Genomic DNA, 19535 nt, shown 5'->3' with positions numbered 1-19535 from the left:
CATTTCCTTGACAATAGCATGTAGCTACATGTACCATTGTACTTGCAGCCGAGGAAGGACTGTAATGGAAAAATAGCGATGCGCTTTACTGTAAAAATCACAGAAAAAAAGCTTTTAAACATTATCAGACATGTTTTGATGGGAATATGATCTGAAATCAGGGAGAAATTTCTATCATTGGCAACCAAGTTTACATGTTTCCCTGATATTAGCATGTTGCTACATGTAGCATTGTACTTGCAGCAGGGGAATGACTGTATCAGAGCATAGTGGCACTATCTACCATGAAAAATCAACAAGAAAAGCTTCTAAACACAACTGGACATTCCATGGGAAATATGATCCAAAAACTGGGGAGAAATTTACAACATTAGCAACTGAGTTTACATGTTTCCCAGATGTTAGTATGTACCTACATGTTTTTAGCGGTGAATTTGCAGGAGAGCAATGACTGTGATGGAGAATAGCAACAATTTTTACTTTGAAATATCACCAATAAAAGCTTCTAAGCACAACCAGACATGTTCCAGCAGGAATATGATCCAAAATCACGGTGAAATTTATATCATTGGCAACCAAGTTTACATGTTTCCCTGATGTTAGCATGTAGCTACACACATTGATTTGCAGCCAGTGAATGACTGTTACAGAGAATAGCAGCACTTTCTAACATGAAAAATCAACAATAAAAGTTCCAAACACAACCGGACATGTTCCATGAGGAAGATGACCCAAAAATTTACAACTTGGCAACCTAGTTTACATGTCTCCCTGACATTAGCATGTAGCCACATGTTTGTTTGTAGTATACTTGCAGCCGAGGAAGGACTGTAACAGAAATTGTTGTCAATTTTTAACATGAACAATCACCAGTAAAAGCTTCTTAACAAAACCAGAAATGTTCCAGCAGGAATATGATCCAAAAATTGGCGAGAAAAACATTGGCATCCAAGTTAACACGGTTCCTTGACATTAGCACGCAGCCATGTGTTTGTTAGTAGTGTACTTGCAGCCTAAGAAGGAGTGTAATGGAAAATATTTTAACGTGAAAGATCACCAATTAAGGCTTCTGAGCACAACCAGACATGTTCCAGCAGGAATTTGAACCAAAATCAGGGGAAAATTAGCAACCTTGGCAACTAAGTTTACATGTTTCCCTGATGTTAGCATGTGGCTACATGTAGCAGTGTAGGCTACATAATGTAAACACTGGCAGTAGTTCACCCGGAGGAGATGAAAAAGAAATCGGTCACCAAAAAAAAACGTTCGTATGGTAGATGGTAGAAAACTTTCTTTGCTAATGGGGATTACTTCTACATACATTTACCTCATCATTTGAAATTTTGGCCACATGTGATTTAAACATCCTTCATTGTAACACCATAAGACACAAAGTACAGAGAAGCATAATAGGTCCCCTTTAAAGTGTTTTTAACGTGGTACAAATTGAAGCCAGGGGCGAGTAATCACCTGCACCTGCATTCACGAATATTCAAAGAAGCGTGCATCTTACAAAAGAAGCATTTGTTTACTTGGGATGATTGTACTTTTACACATATCTATCCACACACAGAGGATGTGTAAGCTGTAGATAAAACGATTGATATTCCAAGCAGGATGGTGGGACTGATCAATGCTGTATGGGGATAGGATTATTAATGGCATACTTTCATTGATCTATCTTGAACCTTGCCACTCTCCCAGAATCCCTCTGGAGCAGGAGGAGGCGTACAGAGCTCTTACAGACCTGGTTGGCACTCATTCCTAGGTTTCCATTTTAAGATGATTTTCCTCTTTTAAGAACGAGATGGTGCCAGATTTCGACTATTTTTTCTCTCCCAGGTCTGAGCTGATGTAACGCTCTCTTACGTCTCCTGCTCTTCAGAGGAAGCTGTCATTACGGTATAGCTCTGTATTTGTTGGAGCCCTCTAATGGAAGATATAGTTTATTTCTCAAATTTGGCTGGGGTAAACGTATTCCCTCTTCTCTCACTGTCTTTCTCTCTCCTTCCTCTCTCTATCTTCTCTCTCTCTTACTGTCTCTATCAACTTGGCACCGACCTCGTTAAACATTTCAGAACATTTTTCATTGATCACTCTTAGTTTTTGCACTAATGCACATTTGTTCCCTGTTGACACGGTCGTTACCGACTCCTGAAACCTAGGAATGGGTGCTGAGCGCTCCAATTAAATGCAGAGCTATCATAAAGACAAGTTGTTCGGCTTGTCAGATTGAATAATGTCCTCTAATCAATCATTAAAGCATATGACTGGCTCATAATAGAGTCTGTTATACAGTAAGCATCAAATTTGGACTCTCATCCTCACTGGCTGCAGGAACATCGGACTGTACCTGAATTATAACATTTAAATCTGTGTGGATCCTTGGATGTGAAGAACAGAACCTGTACATATTAGATCTATTAGCCATATCATGTCATCAAATCTGTAGACCTCCTTGCCATGTCTGACAGAGGAAAATGACTGTTGAACTGTAAATAGTGTAGGTATAGTAATATAGGATTTAACTGCTGCTTCTTTTCTCCAGGGATCACCCATGTTTTGCTCAGTCCCATGGCTGCTTGGTCTCAAAGGGAAGGATGAGACAATAATGTACTTGTCTATAAAACACATATGAGTTCTTTTTTATTTCAATGTATGTTTTATATACTGTCTGTCTTGTAAATGAACTCCTTTTTCGTCATAAAAGCATGATGTGACTCTGTCAGAAGTGTCCCGTGTGTCTCTTCTCGTTACCTGCCTGTGTCGCCAGTGGCTCAAAACAATGAAACACTCACACACACGCTACACCACACAGCCAATATGATTGTCTAACATTTTTTTCAAAAACGGGGTATTAATATATTGTTTTAACAGCCTTCAATTCTCCGTAAGGTTCTTCCACAAGATTCTAGAGCCCGGTCGTAAGTCGTTGAAATCCAGCTCTTGGGCGGTGACTTAAGGTGTCAGAAACCAACCAAAGAAGACGTCCTTTAACGTCAGCATGATACACAGCCGCTTGCCATTATAGTTTAACTATGCCTGGCAGTGTCAGGGGAAATGCAGCAGAGCAAAGACGAAGGTTAAGGTGGCAAAAGTCCAACTGGGGCGGGAGGGAGGGGTAGTGGATTGGTCCAACAAACACCGACTTTCACTCGAGAGAGTGATGTTCGCATCCCGTAAGATTCTAAAGCCAAACCCTGTTCTTTCTTACTAAACCCAACCACTTCCTTTTGTTGCCTAAACCCAACCACGTGTTTTTGTTGTGTAAACCCAACCATGTGTTTTTGTTGCGTAAACCCAACCATGTGTGTTCGTTGCAGGCAAAAAAAAACATCAATTTGCGGTGTTGTAGTGCTTTTATTTTGAAAGAGACTGTATGTAAACGTTAAACTTCATGTGTGTATTTGTGTATTTTGAAAGAAGACAATGCTATAACAGGCAGAACTTGACACGGTGTCCCAGAACGTCAACAACCAACACACCCAGGGTACCTTTCATGTCATATCTAGACGTGGAAAGTCCATGACCAAATGTCGACATGTGGCGAAGTCGGAGTGAGAATGTGTTGGATTTTAGAACCCGGCTGCTCCCATTGAGTTACAACAGTGGTCCCCAGTCTGAAGGGACCCCTTTTCTATTATTTAGTAGACTGAGGACCCTGTGTAAGTGACAGATATTTCATATTATATCGATGCATAACAATACCAATACAGAACAGCCTAAACGCTACAATTAACCCAAATAGTGAACACAGTAACTGCAGGAAGTTTGTGTAAAAAGAGCAAGAGAAGAGATGAGTTTTCCTGATATTTTTAGTAACGTTTTGCACTATTCGGTCTCGGTATTATTTTTTTAAATGTTATTTTAAACAATCATTTTTGATAAATTCATTTTTTTCTTTTCCCTGACACTTGGCCATTGTCCTGTTAGCTATTTGGTTGTTTTAACTGCACACTTTTCTAACACAGGATGAGGTTATTTAGCAGCGAGTGAAGGCTCTGCGTTCAGGTCTTCACTGTGTCCTTATCCTGTGAGACTTTTTAAAAGTTTATATTTTAAATAATAATCTAAACTTAACTTAAAAGTAACAGTTTCATTTAGTTCTCAATTGCAGAAATGAATGAAATGCTGAGATATACTGTATATTTGAAAAGAAAATGTATCTTTCACTGCTTAAAGTCAAGAAAGCCTTTCGACCCCCCCGAAGGGTTGGTGAGCCCAAGTGCAGATTGGGACCCCCAGATTGGAAACCAGTGAGCTTCAAGACCATCAGTGAGGTCAGGCATTTGGTGCAAGTATGAGGCCCAATCAGTTTTAAATAAATGAGAAATTATGATGTGAATAGATATGATTAAACACACACACAATACTTAAAGCTGATGTTCAATTTGAAGTTGGTGGAGACCAAAAAAAGAGGTAAAAGAGAGTAAATGTTTGGCTTATGTTCACCAGTAAAACAAAAACACAACTCTGCACGAATAATAATGTTGCATCATAACTGCTGGATGTGTAACTTTTAGCTATTAAGTTTGCCATATCTCCATAAAATTGGTTTAATATCACCATTAAAGATCGTTATTGTATTATTTTATCCTGCTCCTTTCACAGAAACAGAATTCAATAGGCCTCTTTATTTAAATCCACCACGTTTTATTTCAAATAAGTCATCTTTGTGAAGACTGATTTATTTCAAAATGCCAATCATCATCACAAAGTCTTTGTCTGTTAAAAGAAACAGGCCGGAGCCAATAATGTTGATTGGCTGTTGCTTCAGACTTAATGAATGGACAGCCAATCACATAACTGGCTCTGCCTCGTTTGTCTTGATTGACAAAGGCTGGATCTGGGCTGATTTTGAATATGTAACGTGTTCACTCTAGAAACATGACAAGATAAATCTAAAAGCAGACTATTGAATACAGTCTGTACTGTTGCTGTATTTACACAAGGAGATGGAGGAGAAGCTCACAGCTGGAGAACAATTGAATAAATTGGGTGGAGGTGAAACAGCTCCAACATATCTGGGAAAACAAAAGAGTAAGTAATAACTCTTATACACTTACACTGTGGATTAAGAATACACCGATGTTTTATAGGCAGACTCAAATATCTTCACACTCAATGTATCATTAAATTGACAAATACAGAATTTAATATCCTCTTACAAGAATCTCTTTGCTGGCAGCATTGAGAAAACTTTGAAATGATCTTTCAGTGAAAATAGTAAAGGAATACTTCACCCCACAGATGATGATTTTTATAGTCGTAACCTGTTGCATTGAATTCATGAAGAAAACTTCTTGCATCCCTACATTGAACGATGAATCCAAAAACAAAGAAAATTCTTGATGAATTGGAGTAAGAAGCGTCCACGTTTAACAACAGCAAAACTAGATAATCCAGGTCTTATTTATCCAGTCGTATGCTCAGTACTTCCCAAACACATGCATATTTACTTAAACCTTATACTATTTAAAACACTTCTGCATAAACAGTGCAGGTGCTACTCGTCTGTGTGTGAGAGTTATGCAGAAGTGTTTTAACTAGGAACATTTTAGTGAAAAGTCATGGGTTTTCAGATGTACTGAGCATATGCCTGGATGATTTGTGTAAGTTTGTGAGCAGATCTTCTGATACTTTTACTCGAATATGCCTAGAATGCTTTTGGATTCTTCGTTCACTGTGGAGGTGTGCAAGAAAAACATAGCATAACACAGCTTGAGTAACTGACATACAAATGATCATTTGGGAGTGAAATATTCGTTTCAGCTAAAGAATTAAGAATGCACTGGGTATTTCATAAGCAGATTCTAATATTTTTATACTCTGTATTTGCATTTTATTATTTTTAGGTCAACAAAAGGTCAAAGGTCAAAAAACTTACAGGATTTAGTATTTCCTCCTTGAAATTTCTGTCCTGGCAGTGTGGAGAAGACTTTGAAACAAGCTTTCTGAAATCAAATTAAAGCCCCTGAATTTTTTTCTATAACATGAATACATAATGACTAAAGAAGCAGCAATAATCAAAGGTGAAGCTCAGGTTTTCTGAGGGTGGGGTACGATGCATTTAGGGGACCTCAGTGTTTCTAAAATCCTAGCTATGGCTTTGATGCTGTATCTCAGTGGTTCCCAACCAGTCCAGCCATTGGAAATTAAGTGTGTTTTTACAAATATGACATGTTTGCAAGTCACTTGCAGCCCATTAACAACAAACCCATGATACACTTTTGGACCACGACCCACCAGTTGGGACCCACTGCTGTAGATTTCCTGCAATCTGGATGGAGAAACAGCCCCATACCAGCAGTACAGGGTGCACATACTTCCTATTTGACACCAGCAGATGGCAACAGAGCACCAGTAAGAAACCATCACACAGAAAATGAAGTCAGTCAGCCAATTGCTTGTTTCTTTATTTGTTTTAGTCAAAACACACAATTTAACCATACTGGTTTTCACTTGGTGTATTATTTGTTCCAGTTATTATTACTTGAGTCTCCCTCCACAGGCTGAAGGCAGACCAACGTGACTGACAGACTCACTGTGTCACTGGGAGATGAAGATCAGAAGAACGGCTCTCTGGTTGACCAACGTGTGTGTGTGTGTGTGTGTGTGTGTGTGCAGGCGTTTGATCAACATCTTCGATTAGATGTCCACTTAACAAGTCAGACCCCCACCTCCTCCATCGTGGACGGGGGAGGGTCCTGGGTGTCTCAGCCCCAACCGTAAAGGGCACTCTACAGAGGTTAAAGGTGACCACACACACACACACACACACACACACACACACACACACTGATTTCTCTGAGAGCCATCTTTCCTCCTCTCCTCCCATTTCTCCTGTCCAGTCATTTTCTCTGCCCTCCTCCATCGCTCTCTTTCTCTCTCCCTCCTTCTTCTTTTTTTTTTTTGTCTCTGCTCTATTTGAAATTGATTGTCTTCTACCATCACAAAGACACTTGGTTCTGATTGATTGATTGGTAAGGGAAGAGGGAGAGAACATCGACACTGGGGCTTCCAGAGCTCAGAGGAAAAAAGCAAATGACGCCATTTTGATGCACTGGAAGAAACCCGTATTTCAGCTGCCTGGCTGTCTGTTTGTTTATGCTTCTCCCAAAGCAGACAAACACCCAGGCCGATCGAATTTAGATTAAATACGGATGAGCTGAAATACGGGAACGAAACAAGAGAAACTCACACACACACTCACACCTGTGTGATGTGATGAAACAAAGGGTAGATACAAATACAGACATGGAGGTGTGGAGACTATTCCCACACAAAGGGACGGGTTACAACAGGAGGAAAGACACAAAGCGATGAAGCTGGTACACATACAAATACACAGATTTTATACAAACAGCACATAAAAGACACAGAGCTAAAAACAATGTCCTCAGAAACCAAAACCCAGTTGTTGTTTCCCTGTTTCTCCCCCTCTCCTCCACCTGTAGAGGTACAGTTCATCCTGCAGTTTATATACACTTATATAATATCCATGCATAAAAGAATCGCTCGTCCCAACCCTAATGACAGAGGTGCTTTGGTTGGTTCTCTTTTTTTTAATATGGGAATCACTTTAACACACATAGGAGACAATCTTCAAACACAAAATTATCCAAACAGAAATTAATGCGTCCTTGATGTGTCATTTTCACCTTGGTCTTAAACATTTTTTTCAACTACGTCTTGTATCCGTTATCTTGTTTTCTTCCTCCCCCACTGCTACATCATTATCATCATGTATTTTCCTACCTGTTCATTTATATCCTATATGCTTTTAATCTTTCTCTTAAAGGAGTACTTCACCCCCAAATGATCAGTTGTGTATCAGTTACTCAGCCTGTGTTACGTTGAATTCGGGAAGAAAACACTGTTTTTCTTGCATGCCTACATGGTGAACGAAGAATCCAAAAACAAGCCTGGTCTCACTCCCAACCAATCAAATACCAACGTTTTGTCAGTGTCCCTCAGCGTTAGACACAGAGGCAGCCTTTATCAGCGGTATGAGACGCACCAGGCTGTGGTGTTCTTTGACGTTCCAAGCAACTGCTGTTGTATAAAAAGCGAGAAGTCCAACGCTCCCAGGGTACCTTTCACATCGTATCTAGTCCATGACCAAACGTCAATATATGACGAGGTCGGAGTGAGAATAATGTGTTGTTCACTCAGGAGCGCGCTGTTTGTGTCCCGTGTGAAACCAAAAGTCATATGAGTTATTCTAATAACAACGTGGTGTGCTAGTATTTGTAGTATACTATGCTAGCGATGTGTCACATGACGTGACATTACGTTGGTAACAAACAAGCCAAATCATGATGTTTTTTCTAAACCTAACCACATTCTCCTTTTTTTGCCTAAACCTAAAGAAGTAAACATAAAAACAAAGCCTTCATTATTTTAAAAAGAGACTGTATGTATTTACCCAGCAGAAACTGTACATTACCTGTGAAAACTGGCAATGTACAATGTATGTCGTCCCTGAACATCTGCAACTGACACAAGAGGTACCTAGCACTTCATATTTTGACATGCAGGGTCACTGACCAAGCATCGATATTTGACGAGTTGGGAGAATGTGTTGAAAAAACGGAGAAACTTTTTCATGAATTGAAGTCATAGGGGTTCACGTTTAACAACAGCAAAACACTTCCACATAAACAGTGCTAGCGTTGGTGTTTTGATAGTTTTGCTGTTGTTACACTTGGACCCCAATGACTTCAATTAATCAATTTTTTTTTTTTTGTCTCTGGATTCTTCGTTCACCGTGGAGGCATGTGAGAAAAACAAAGTATTTTTCCCCGAATTAAACGCAACACCGGGTGAGTAATTGATTGACAAAGATCATTTAGGGGGGAAGTATTCGTTTAACTCCAAAAGGACAACGTGCAAACCTACAAACAATAAATTAACCGTCTCAAAAAATGTCAAACCATAAGACAGCTTATACTGCACACACTCCTTAAAATAAATTAAAATAAATTACTTAAAAAAAAAAGAAGGAACAATCATTTTGCTGTGACTTTAATGTCACTCTCATTGCTAAACATTGTCATTATTGTTTCACTACATTAACCTTTACAATAAAGATTTGAGGTATATCAAGATGAATTGTCTACACATGCCTGCCTCGTTGTGATGCTACCCTGGACGGAGGGACCAGCGAAGAGGGTTTGGATGGGCGGGGCTCACCGGCAGGCGTCATGTGTCTGTGAGTCGAAGGGTCTCGTCATTTCCTTACTGATTTATCATTGGTCGGTTGGTTACAAAGCTTAAAGTTTTAGGTGCAAGCCAATGAGAGAGCGGGATCAGAGGACTTTTTGTAAACAGTCAGATACACACACACACCTACACTCGGTTTACAAATTACACAAAAATATCTCTGGTGGGAGTGTGTGTGCATGTGTGTATTGTGGAGAGGACTCGGTGAGATGACGAAGTCTCACCAGCATGTAGTAAAAAAACAAAAACAAAAAGGTGGCGGTAAACAATCTTTTTCCCTCATTGTGTGAAAAAAGTGCTCTTTGAATTCAGGCGGAATTTTTTTAATGTCATGAGGACCTCCTCCTGTGTTGCTCCCCCTTCACCCAGTGTGTGCCCCCCTTCACTTTAAACACTGTGTGTGTTTATGTATGTGTGCGTGTGTGTGTGTGTGTGTGTGTGCAGAGCAGTCCGACCCCTGGTTGAAGGAAAAAGGCACTCAACTCTTCCCACATAACAAACACCTCCGTGTGTTTGCCATGCAGCACGACTGCTCTGTGGAGGTGTGTATGTGCACTCAGGCCCTGTTTGCACCTGGTATTAACATGTGTGATCTGAACACAGGTGGACAACACTAAATACACCAAGACACATTATGATGCGATCACTCAAACCACTTGCAGAGGTGGTCTGGGACGCATTTGACCACATAGCTTCTGCAATGTAAACGCTAATGCATCTTGAGCGTCCCTGACTAGGACTGCATCATCAGCGCAGGACGTGGTGGTTGTTTTGGTGACAGCGACAGTGACAACAAATTGGACAAGGTGTTGCGTGACTGTCCATCTTTTGGCCCTTTGGAAGGAGACATGTTGAATTCTGCTGACAGCAGTATCTCCGGTAGTACGGACACAGCCGCTAACATGACTAGCAACATGGGCAGATTTTAAGACAATGAGCCCCTGGGCACAAGACTTAGGAGCAAGACACACAGACTTTGTGGTGGTTTCGCCTTTTTTGTTGTTGTTGTTTTGCATCTCTTTGTAGTTGTTACACAATTTATATGGGTCTTGGTTGTCGTCATGTGTCTCTTTTTTTAATTTCAAGTCTTTTTTGGTTGTTTTGTGCATCTTTGTGGTTGTTTGCAGTTATTTACACGTCCTTTTGTGTCTATTTAGCCCCATTTCCACCAAGCAGTTTGGATCTAGAGAGACTTTCACTGCAGCCTCTTCTATTTTGTTCTGAAAATGTCAGTGTGTGATCCTGTTCCCTGGACGGCAGATGAGGAGCAGACTTCCATCTGTGTCACCAGTGATGAGGAAATACAGCGAATGCTGGACAGAGCAGTGTGTGACAACAACCCCGCCCACATTTAAGAGTACTGTTAGGGTCTAGGCATTCTCGGAACCCATCAGCTGTATTCGGCGTCTGACTTCCGGCAGACGGCGATACAGCCTCTGGGGGCAGACCCCCGATTTTTTGGCATTCTGGTTTGATTTGGGCGGAGGAGGCGAATTTCCGTTTCCAACTTCCGTTGATATATAAGAAAATATGCTGAACCATTGCGATGGATTCAGAGTTTGCAGTGACACCAATTATGTTCCGCCTTGTTAGTTCACCGCATGGACTGTTTAACCTGGCAACAACTGCAGCCGGCTCAAACGTGATTGGTCAATATCACGCAAGATCTCCGGGGTTTGTCTACAGACTCTACATTCAGTGAATGTAGAGTCTGTATATAGAGACTAGGGTCTAGGTACCGTGTCTGAAGGGTTACTTTTGGTTCCAAAGGTACTATACTGAAAGTGTTTGGTGGAAACGGGGCTTTTGTGGTAATTTTTAGTATCTTTCTTTCTGTAACATGTTAATTTGAGCGACATTTTGCAGGTGAAGGCCAAAGGAGGCCCCTGACCCCTTGGGCCCCTGGGCCTGTTCAGTAATCCATCCGTGGCTAGCGAGCAGTAAGTGAGAGTGTGAACGTAATAACTATGCGATAGACCTTCAACCTCCTAGCACAGGTAACATAGGCAGGAACGAAATCTGAACACAAGTGGTCATTTGGATGTCCACTTGTGTTCGGATCACCGAAATGCATGTTAATACCAGGTGTAAACAGGCTCTTAGAAGCGTATCTGCATGTGTGTGTTTGCATGTGTGTGCATGTCCCTGGTCCAGTGTGAACACGGCAGGCTTGAAGTATCTTTGGTATTGATGGCTGTGTCACAGTCCAGTCTATTCTGTGAGGTAGCCACACACACGCACAACTGTTTCCATCGCTAACTCTTTGGGTCTGAGCTTCAAATATCTGCACTGGAAAGCTACAGTTTTTTTTCCCTCCCAGACCTTGAAAACTATGGAGGAATGTCACGTAAATGTTTCCCTCCAGTCTGATGATGGGCCTCTGATGCTCCTGCTGCACCCTTCTCCCTCCTGTCTGCGTCTCCTCTTCAAAATGATTATCTCCCGCTAGAAGATGCTACACAACAAGTGGCTTCGCCCACAAAATAAAAGATAAAAAAAGACACAAAGAAATGAGGCAGTTCTCATGGTAACCAAAAAACACCATCAGCAGAGGAATGCAGTGACAGTCCAGTTCAAAGGGCTCAAAGTTCAGAGATCAAGGAAGAGGTCCTTCCATCACGTATTCACAAATATACACAGTTCGTCAATTGTTGTATTCCGTCCTGGTCTGTGCATAGGATCAGTCTGTGTTGATTCTCCTTTTTTTTCATCTTTAAGTTTTTACATTTTGTCGACAAGGTGCTTCTTTACATATAGTCTCAGCACAACATAGCACAATAGTCACGAGAGAGAAACCATGTGTCTATGGTACTATTATTACCCGCATCAATAGTTAAGGAGGGAGAAAGGAAAGAAGGACACAACAGGGGGAGTAGCAAGAGAGCAGATAAATAGAGAATAGATAAGACAGAGAGAGAAAGAGAGATGAAACTAAATTATTATTTACAGTCATTTTCATTGTGTTTCACGTCAATCACATCAATGTTTATCTGAGGTATGGAATAGGTGCCCGTGTAGTGCTCGCAGTTGTAATGACACAGGCCAGACACAGCAGGGGCGCATGGCGACGGAGTGGGCTGCACCTGTTCTCTGATTATCATAAAGAGGCAAACATCATTGGCACTCAGGATCCTATATTGTGACATTTGACCTCTGCGTTTGGCCACTAGAACAGAGCAGACCCCCCTCCCTCCCTCACTCCCTACGCTCGGGCACGACACTTTTTAAAACGCGGGGAGTGTCATCCCTGTTTGATTGTTCTCCTTTTGTAACCTGAAAATAACCTCTCAAGCGGCTACGCGGTCTATGGCCATGTCGCCATGCAACGAGACAACATTCAAATGTGTATCAAAGGGTGTGTGAGTTGTCGTGTTCGTCTCAGTCTATTTGGTGTTTGCAGGGCTATACTTCTGCTTATATGGAGTATTGGTATTAGAAGTCTACAGTGTGTAGCTGTAGGCCTACTGGAGACATGTGGCTACATGCTCAGAACATGATAAGATGTGGTTAAATGGACAGCAGGTGGCACTGTTACTCTGATGTGGAGCAGGCCGAATCACTGCAGAGGAATTACACTCAAGGAGCATGTGAACATTACGCACATGCACACGCATGGCTGCAGTGATGCAGCGAGGTGGTATGTGGTTAGCAGGTCAAAGGACCTGCAGAGAGCACTTCACAGACACTTGACACGCAAACGCACCTCTCAATCAGCCTCAGTGTCTGTTACTGAAATGAGGAGCGGTTGATCACGGCCAAGCAGACACATCCACTGTCTGATTTCTGGCTGATTTTTGAAGACCAGCGTGTGGCTGCTCAAGGTTTCCTGTCTTAAAGCTATCTGTTCCCTGTCACGGGTGATTCTTTGGTGTGTTTACATCCTGACAACCAGCAGAGGTTCCTAAAGACAATCCCTCCCTTTTCAAGGCTTCAACACAGACCAACAGAGTGGTTTAGTGTGGATGGATTTTCTTTGGTTTTCAGGTGGATTTACTAAGAGCCACGTGTGGTTGTTTGAGGGCAACTCTTAAAGCTACTGGATCTTTGGTTTTGAAGAGCCACAATTTGAAATGCACATTAGCCCCTATGAGTAACATTCAGATTAAAAGAAAACACATGGAGCATCGAGAGGATCTGGTTCATCTGCACAAGTCGTCAGCACTCTGAGCAGATGAACCAGATGAGTGGTCTGAAGCTACACACCCTGTAGCTGCAGGATCCCCCCCTCCATCCTCCATGCATCCGTTCAACCATCCATCCTGCCACCATCAAGCCTTCGAGAAAGTGGCTGCCGAGGAGGTACCGGGTTGGATCGGTGAAGAGTTGTTGTTGCTGTTCCCGTGAGGAGTGTGTGCATGACCGTGGCCCCCGTGCACCCCGTGACTGAGCTCCTCTGTGTCCCAGCGGTCCGTACAGCGGCGGCGTGAGTTCATGAAGAAGTTGGAAACAGTGGAGAGCTCCAGGCCCAGCTGCTGGGAGATGGTGATCTGCATCTCCTTAGAGGGGCGGCGGTTCTCTCTGAAGATGGCTACCAAGGTGCGACGCTGCAGGTCGGTGAAGACCAGTCGCTGCTTCTTTGGCACCTGGTTGCGCTCTCGTCCTCGGTCCTCCTCCTTACGTTTACATGCTGTAGAGAGGAAGGGAAGGGGCAGAGGGAAGGAGGGGAGGACAGAACAAAAGAAAAGGAGTTTTATTGCCATCAAATTATTTCAGAGTCCTTTAAATTTTCTGAACACATAATACAGAACTGGGTGGGAACAGATGCAACATATGGCAACAAGATGAGGATGGGATGCCTTAGAAACCTAATGATGACATAAATGGAAATGCCAAAGAGTTAACAACTGACAATTAAAATAGGTAAAGGGCAAAGCTATGGAGGCCCATTTACACCAGTGTGATGTCTCAAAATAATGATGTACTTATCTCAAACTAATGACTTGGTATCTCAACATAATGACTGAAAACAATGATAGCCTACTAAAAAGAGATTTATACTTCTGCGTCAAATCAATGCCATACGTAGACCCTACGCCGTAGCCTCATGTGCACCTCCCCAGAAATGTAGCTACATGTTGCGGTGACGCAGACTTCCTGTCTATTTTTGTAAGCTGAAACCATTTCCCTCAGTGGAAAGGAAATGTTTATTTACTTTAATTTCACAGATAAGAAACAATAAATTGTGAAGTCAATAAAGCCTCCACAAAAACAGCATTTAGAGTCTTGTGTGTGATTTATCCTGGCTTCATATGAGCAGAGGAAATCTCCGCTCGTCGCTTGGCTAGTTTATACAATGCAAAATGCCATAAGCTTGTGCTAATAATGTTAGCATGTTGTATTTGTTTGAAAAACGTGTTTAATATAAAACGATTGTTTTGTCAGTGAACCTTGTGAGCTGTAATGGAGCCAAATTTTTTAGCGTTACCTTTGTTAAATGTTACTGTTCTCCCTGGCTTTATATGAGTAGAGTAAAAGTCTGCTAGCTTCTAGGCTAATTTTTACAATGTAAAATGCCATAGGCTTGTGCTAAAAATATTAGCATGTTGTATTTGTGGGGAAATGTGTCCAGATAAAGACAAATGCTTTGTCTGTGAATGCTGCAAGTTATAGTGAAGCTGATTTGTGTACTTGTGTTATTATTTTGAGAAATTTTGTCATTATTTTGAGATACTGAGTCTTTTTTCGAAAAGGTTTCTTATTATTTTGAGAAAGTTCTTCATTATTCTGAGAGATTCTCATTATTTTTGAGATACAAAGTCATTATTTTGACAACTTTTGTCATTAACAAGACTTTAGGGATCTTCTTTTTCATCACACTGGCTGAAATTGGGTTCCATACAAATCAAATGGTGAAAACACGGGTTAAAAATGGACCAATGCAGGTGTTTGTGTGCATGCATGAATGTTTTGTGTGATAGGAGTTGTAATATTTCAGTTGAATGTGTTAAACTCACTGTTAAAATGTAAATTGGAATGAAAATTTTTTTAAAGTAACACATACATGTAGTATAGGGAGAATAACAGGAGGGTATGCAGGCTACAAAAGAGAGAATGGAAAGGTAGAAAGTCAGAAAGGAAAGCAATGAGTCAGTGAGTCAACACTGAGTGAAAAAGACCAAATTCAAACATCTCTCTGACTCTCAGGTTATAAAAACAAAACCTGAGATGTCCGATCACTTTCAAAAGATGTACTGTCTCGCCTAAAACACTGCTTTCCAAGTGGAGTACCAGAGCACCCTTGGGATCCTTTAATGGCCATTACTGTGGCATTTGTACGTTTCAGCCTTTAGAATGTTGTACAGTATATCTATCATTGCTATTTGCCAAAGTACACTCAGAGTTTTTAAGATTGATTTCTTATCTTCCAGGCAGTCTTTGTTTTCCATTTATTTCATTGTGGTATGACAATCAACTTGAGGAGCTCTAAAAGTTGCCTGACAGCTAACGGTTCTTAATGTTCTTGTCAAAGTCTGATGATCTCTGTGTGTTAGTCTACTTCAAAAAGGAAGGTCTGAAAAGTCTTCCTGCCGGTGTCTTCAGGAAGACTCAGAGATTTGAGACCCAGTCGCTGAACAACTCTAGCAGCTGAATATCAACACCTATATGTCCAACTATCCATGATGGAGTACTTCACCCAGAAAGTTGTCATTTGTCTAGATTTGTCTAATTTGTAAAGAGACTTTGTTTTTCTCACATGCCTCCACAATGAACGAAGAATCCAAAAATGGAGAATTCTTGATGAATTGAAGTCATAGGCAACCACGTTTAACAACATCAAAAATACATCAAAACATTTGTTTATAAACTCTTGCACAACTCGTGCAGTATAATCCAAGTCTCATTTATCCAGTCGTATGCTCAGTACTTCCCAAACAGACAGTCCTTTCTGACGAGACCTGAACTGAAAGTGACACGTATCTATGTTCTCTTCAAACCAGACTCCATTGACAAAAACAGTCATTTTGCCTTTTATCTAGTGATCTACCGTTGCTTCAGTTGGTTATTTTGTTTTTGTTAATGTGTGACTTTGGTGTTTTAAATGGCTAATTTGAATTTACCAAAGTCACACAATAGCACAAACAGTAGCCAATCGAGGCAGCGGTAGTCCAGCAGCTCCCGTGTTCAGCGAGGTAAAATTACTGTTTTTGTCAATGGAGTCTGGTTTGAGGAAAGCATAGATTAGTTTCACTGTCATTTCTATATAGATTTCCACGTCTACATACGATGTGAAAGGTACCCTGGGTGCGCTGGTTGTTGATGTTCTGGGACGCCGTGTCAAGTTCTGCGTGTTACATGCATTGTCTTCTTTCAAAATACACTTCTGTTTCCACAGGAAATTTACCGTTTACATACAGTCTCTTTAAAAATAAACACACTACGTCGGTACAACAACATGAATTGACGTTTTTTTCCTCCAACAACTAACACATGTGGTTAGGTTTAGGAAAAAAGATCAATGTTTGGCTGATAATCTTACGAGACACGAACACCACTCTCCCAGGTGAAAGTCGATATTTGCTGGACCCATCCACCACCACTCCCACCCACCCTACTCGGACTTTCGCCACTTAAACTTTTGTTCATGTCCCGCTGCATTTCCCCCTGATGCTGCCAGGCATCGTTAAACTATAATGGCGACTGTCGACGTTAAAGGAAAAGCTTTTTTCGTCAGCGTCTGATGCCGCAAGGGTTATGTTCATGGATGTTTTGATATACTTTTGTTGTTAAATGTGGACCCCTATGACTTCAATTCATCAAGAATTTTCTCAGTTTTTGGATTCCTCCTTCACTTGAGGCATCTGAGAAAAAAAGTTCAACCCATATGGTGAATAACTGATATACAAATGGTCATCTGGGAGGTGAAGTGTTCCTTTAAATGCTTAACAAAGCATCATGATTTAAATGGCCCCTGCTAACGTCTGCAGCAGAACATGACAATAACATTAAAAAACAAACATTAATGAGATTGATCGTTCATCAGGATGGATTCCCTATTTCAGGCAAGTTTCAAATCTCTACAAGTTGATTTTTAAAGTGCAGTGAAATGAAGTGAAACTGGTGGCCGCCTGGAAGATAGGAAATCAATCCAAAAACTTACAGAAGGCTTGGAAAACGGTCATCAGTAATGTAAAGTGGGCTGCACGGTGAGTCTGTGGATAATGGGCCACGACATGCAAACCCACCAGTGGGGTGCTTTAATACAGAGGCTGACGGGGTTAATGTTGTTCAGTGTGAACTAAGGTTTAATTTTATTCTTCTGGTTTATAGATAGGCTACAGATCTCTTAAGAAAAAGGAGGTTGTGGTGGATACAAGGTTTTCATTGTGGGTCTGTGTGTCTGGTTGAAACTGGAGGAGCGTGATGTGAAATGCTGACAAAGAAGCGGCGTGCTGTGCCTGGATGCACCGTCAGTAGGCTCGGCTGTAGCTGTGGAGACTGAAGGGAGTCTGTTCTGTTCTGCTGCCCTAAAAAGCTGCAATGATCGATTTTCCGCGGTTTTCTCCTGAACACGTGGTCCAGTAATCAGGGCTCCCTTCCCCACCCGATCGATCCCCATCGATCCGAGGTGTGTGTGTGTGTGTGTGTGTGTGTGTGTGTGTGTGTGTGTGTGTGTGTGTGTGTGGCGCGCCTCGCATTGGGGAGTACAGCTCGGGAGCGCGCTCTGTGACAGACAGATGGAGAAGAAATTGTTTATCTGTGGAGGAACAAAGGAGATGTGGCGGAAAAGAGTGGCAGTCATCCAGTCTGGGAGCTCTGGAGGAGGAGGACAAAGGAATGTCTCTCATCACACGTCACTGATTATTTCTTATCATTAAAAAATAAATAAAAAGGTGTGCGCGTGCATGAGATGAAAGAAAGAAAAGTGAGGGATTACATTCATCCCGGTGTTGAGGTGTTTGTGGAGGAAACGAGGGGAGAATGGTGAGGGGAGGAAAGGATGGAGAGAGGCTGCAGTGTGGAGGTGGTGTATGCAAATGATTGATGACTTTACAGCAGGTTTAGACAACAGCAGTAAACAGATTTGACTGTGAGGAGGGAGATCAATATGAATGTGCACATGTGTATGCATGCCTGTGTGTGTGTGAGCGTGCATGTGTTTGAACTGCCATTGTTCATGCTTTGTTGCAAGCAAAGCATAATTAAGATATTTTCCTGAGCAGAGCGTACGGGTTATACGTTTGTACCCCGCGCTGGAGCCTCCACAGATAACCTCCTGGACTTCTTCAACTGTTTCCCTCTTGTTGTTTTTCTCAATTGTTTTAATTTGCCCTCAGATTGATAGCCCCCATATTGATTGATCCGCACTTCAGAACCATTTCATGGAACGTTTATTCAATTGGTTCAGGCCCAGCCATGCCAGAATCTCCTCGCGGCTCTCTAAGTGCTGTCTCAAACCAAACTCAATACTCCCTAATGTAATGACTGAATGCTAGTGCTAATATAGTGATAATTTAATATGTAACGCCTGTTTTCGAACAACTTGTGCTACCGGCCATTTTACAATGCCAACACCACTCTGGTTCTCCTCCATCAGCTCAAGCTCTGCAGCTCCGCAGCTCCGAGGCCCGCAGAGCAACACAACCGAGTGAAACCGAGCAGACCTTGGTCAATACATATTTCAGATAATCAATAGATCCATTTTAAATGAGACCCCTGAACGTCCCCCTTCCACAGCAATGAATAGGACCACAGGGAAGGTAAAGAGGGAGCTGCTCATTAAAACAACCTCTCTCGAGACCAGAACCACGGCGTCGTAGGCTATCTTTAGTCGCCTCATTACCAAATGGGCTTTTCTGAAGAGACAAGTGATGACTCTTAGCAGTCTCAAGTGGCACTCGCTCGTGTCGTCTCTTTCATATGTCCTGGTGTCAATGATGCTAAAGGCACTTCGCTTAATCTCAACCTCTTGCCGATCCAAAGATTAAAACACTGAATGTGCAGCATGTTGAGTCGTACTCAAGCCACTCTGCTTTATCACTTAAGCAGATGCTGTTGCTTTGCCTTCGACTGCCTTCATAAGACTGTGCACTTATACATAATGATGGGAAGAGCAGTACGAGGATGATGGTTGACTGTTGTCTCTTGAATTAGGAAGCTACAGCTAAGAGCGAGCAGGCTGAGAATAGTCACTGGATTGGACAACAATCATATTCAGTCAATTTCCGTAAAGATCCTCTTCCAGATGTGTTTTGAGACATATAGAAATACAAAGTGTTGGAGCCACATGTTTGATTAATGTCAAATGTATCGTCCCGCCACGCCACGAGGTGCTTATGTCACTGGCTAACGCAGGCCGTGATGTTTAAGCT

At 41.8% G+C, this 19535-nt stretch overlaps 1 protein-coding gene across 1 annotated transcript in view; it reads right to left on the bottom strand.

Moving 5' to 3' along the window:
- Positions 1–6386: 6386 nt before the first annotated feature.
- onecut3b (one cut homeobox 3b) overlaps positions 6387–19535 on the bottom strand; it is a 23574-nt gene continuing 10425 nt past the window's right edge. Inside the window, exon 2 of the mRNA XM_033649983.2 lies at positions 6387–13852. Within this exon, the coding sequence (XP_033505874.2) occupies positions 13494–13852 (359 nt within the window). The 3' untranslated portion in view covers positions 6387–13493. The remainder of the gene's footprint in view (positions 13853–19535) is intronic.

Source organism: Epinephelus lanceolatus, chromosome 12, assembly GCF_041903045.1.
Source record: "Epinephelus lanceolatus isolate andai-2023 chromosome 12, ASM4190304v1, whole genome shotgun sequence".
Classification (NCBI taxonomy): Eukaryota; Metazoa; Chordata; class Actinopteri; order Perciformes; family Serranidae; genus Epinephelus; species Epinephelus lanceolatus.
Note: the sequence above shows the minus strand (reverse complement) of the source record. Positions and strands in the feature narration are given on the sequence as shown.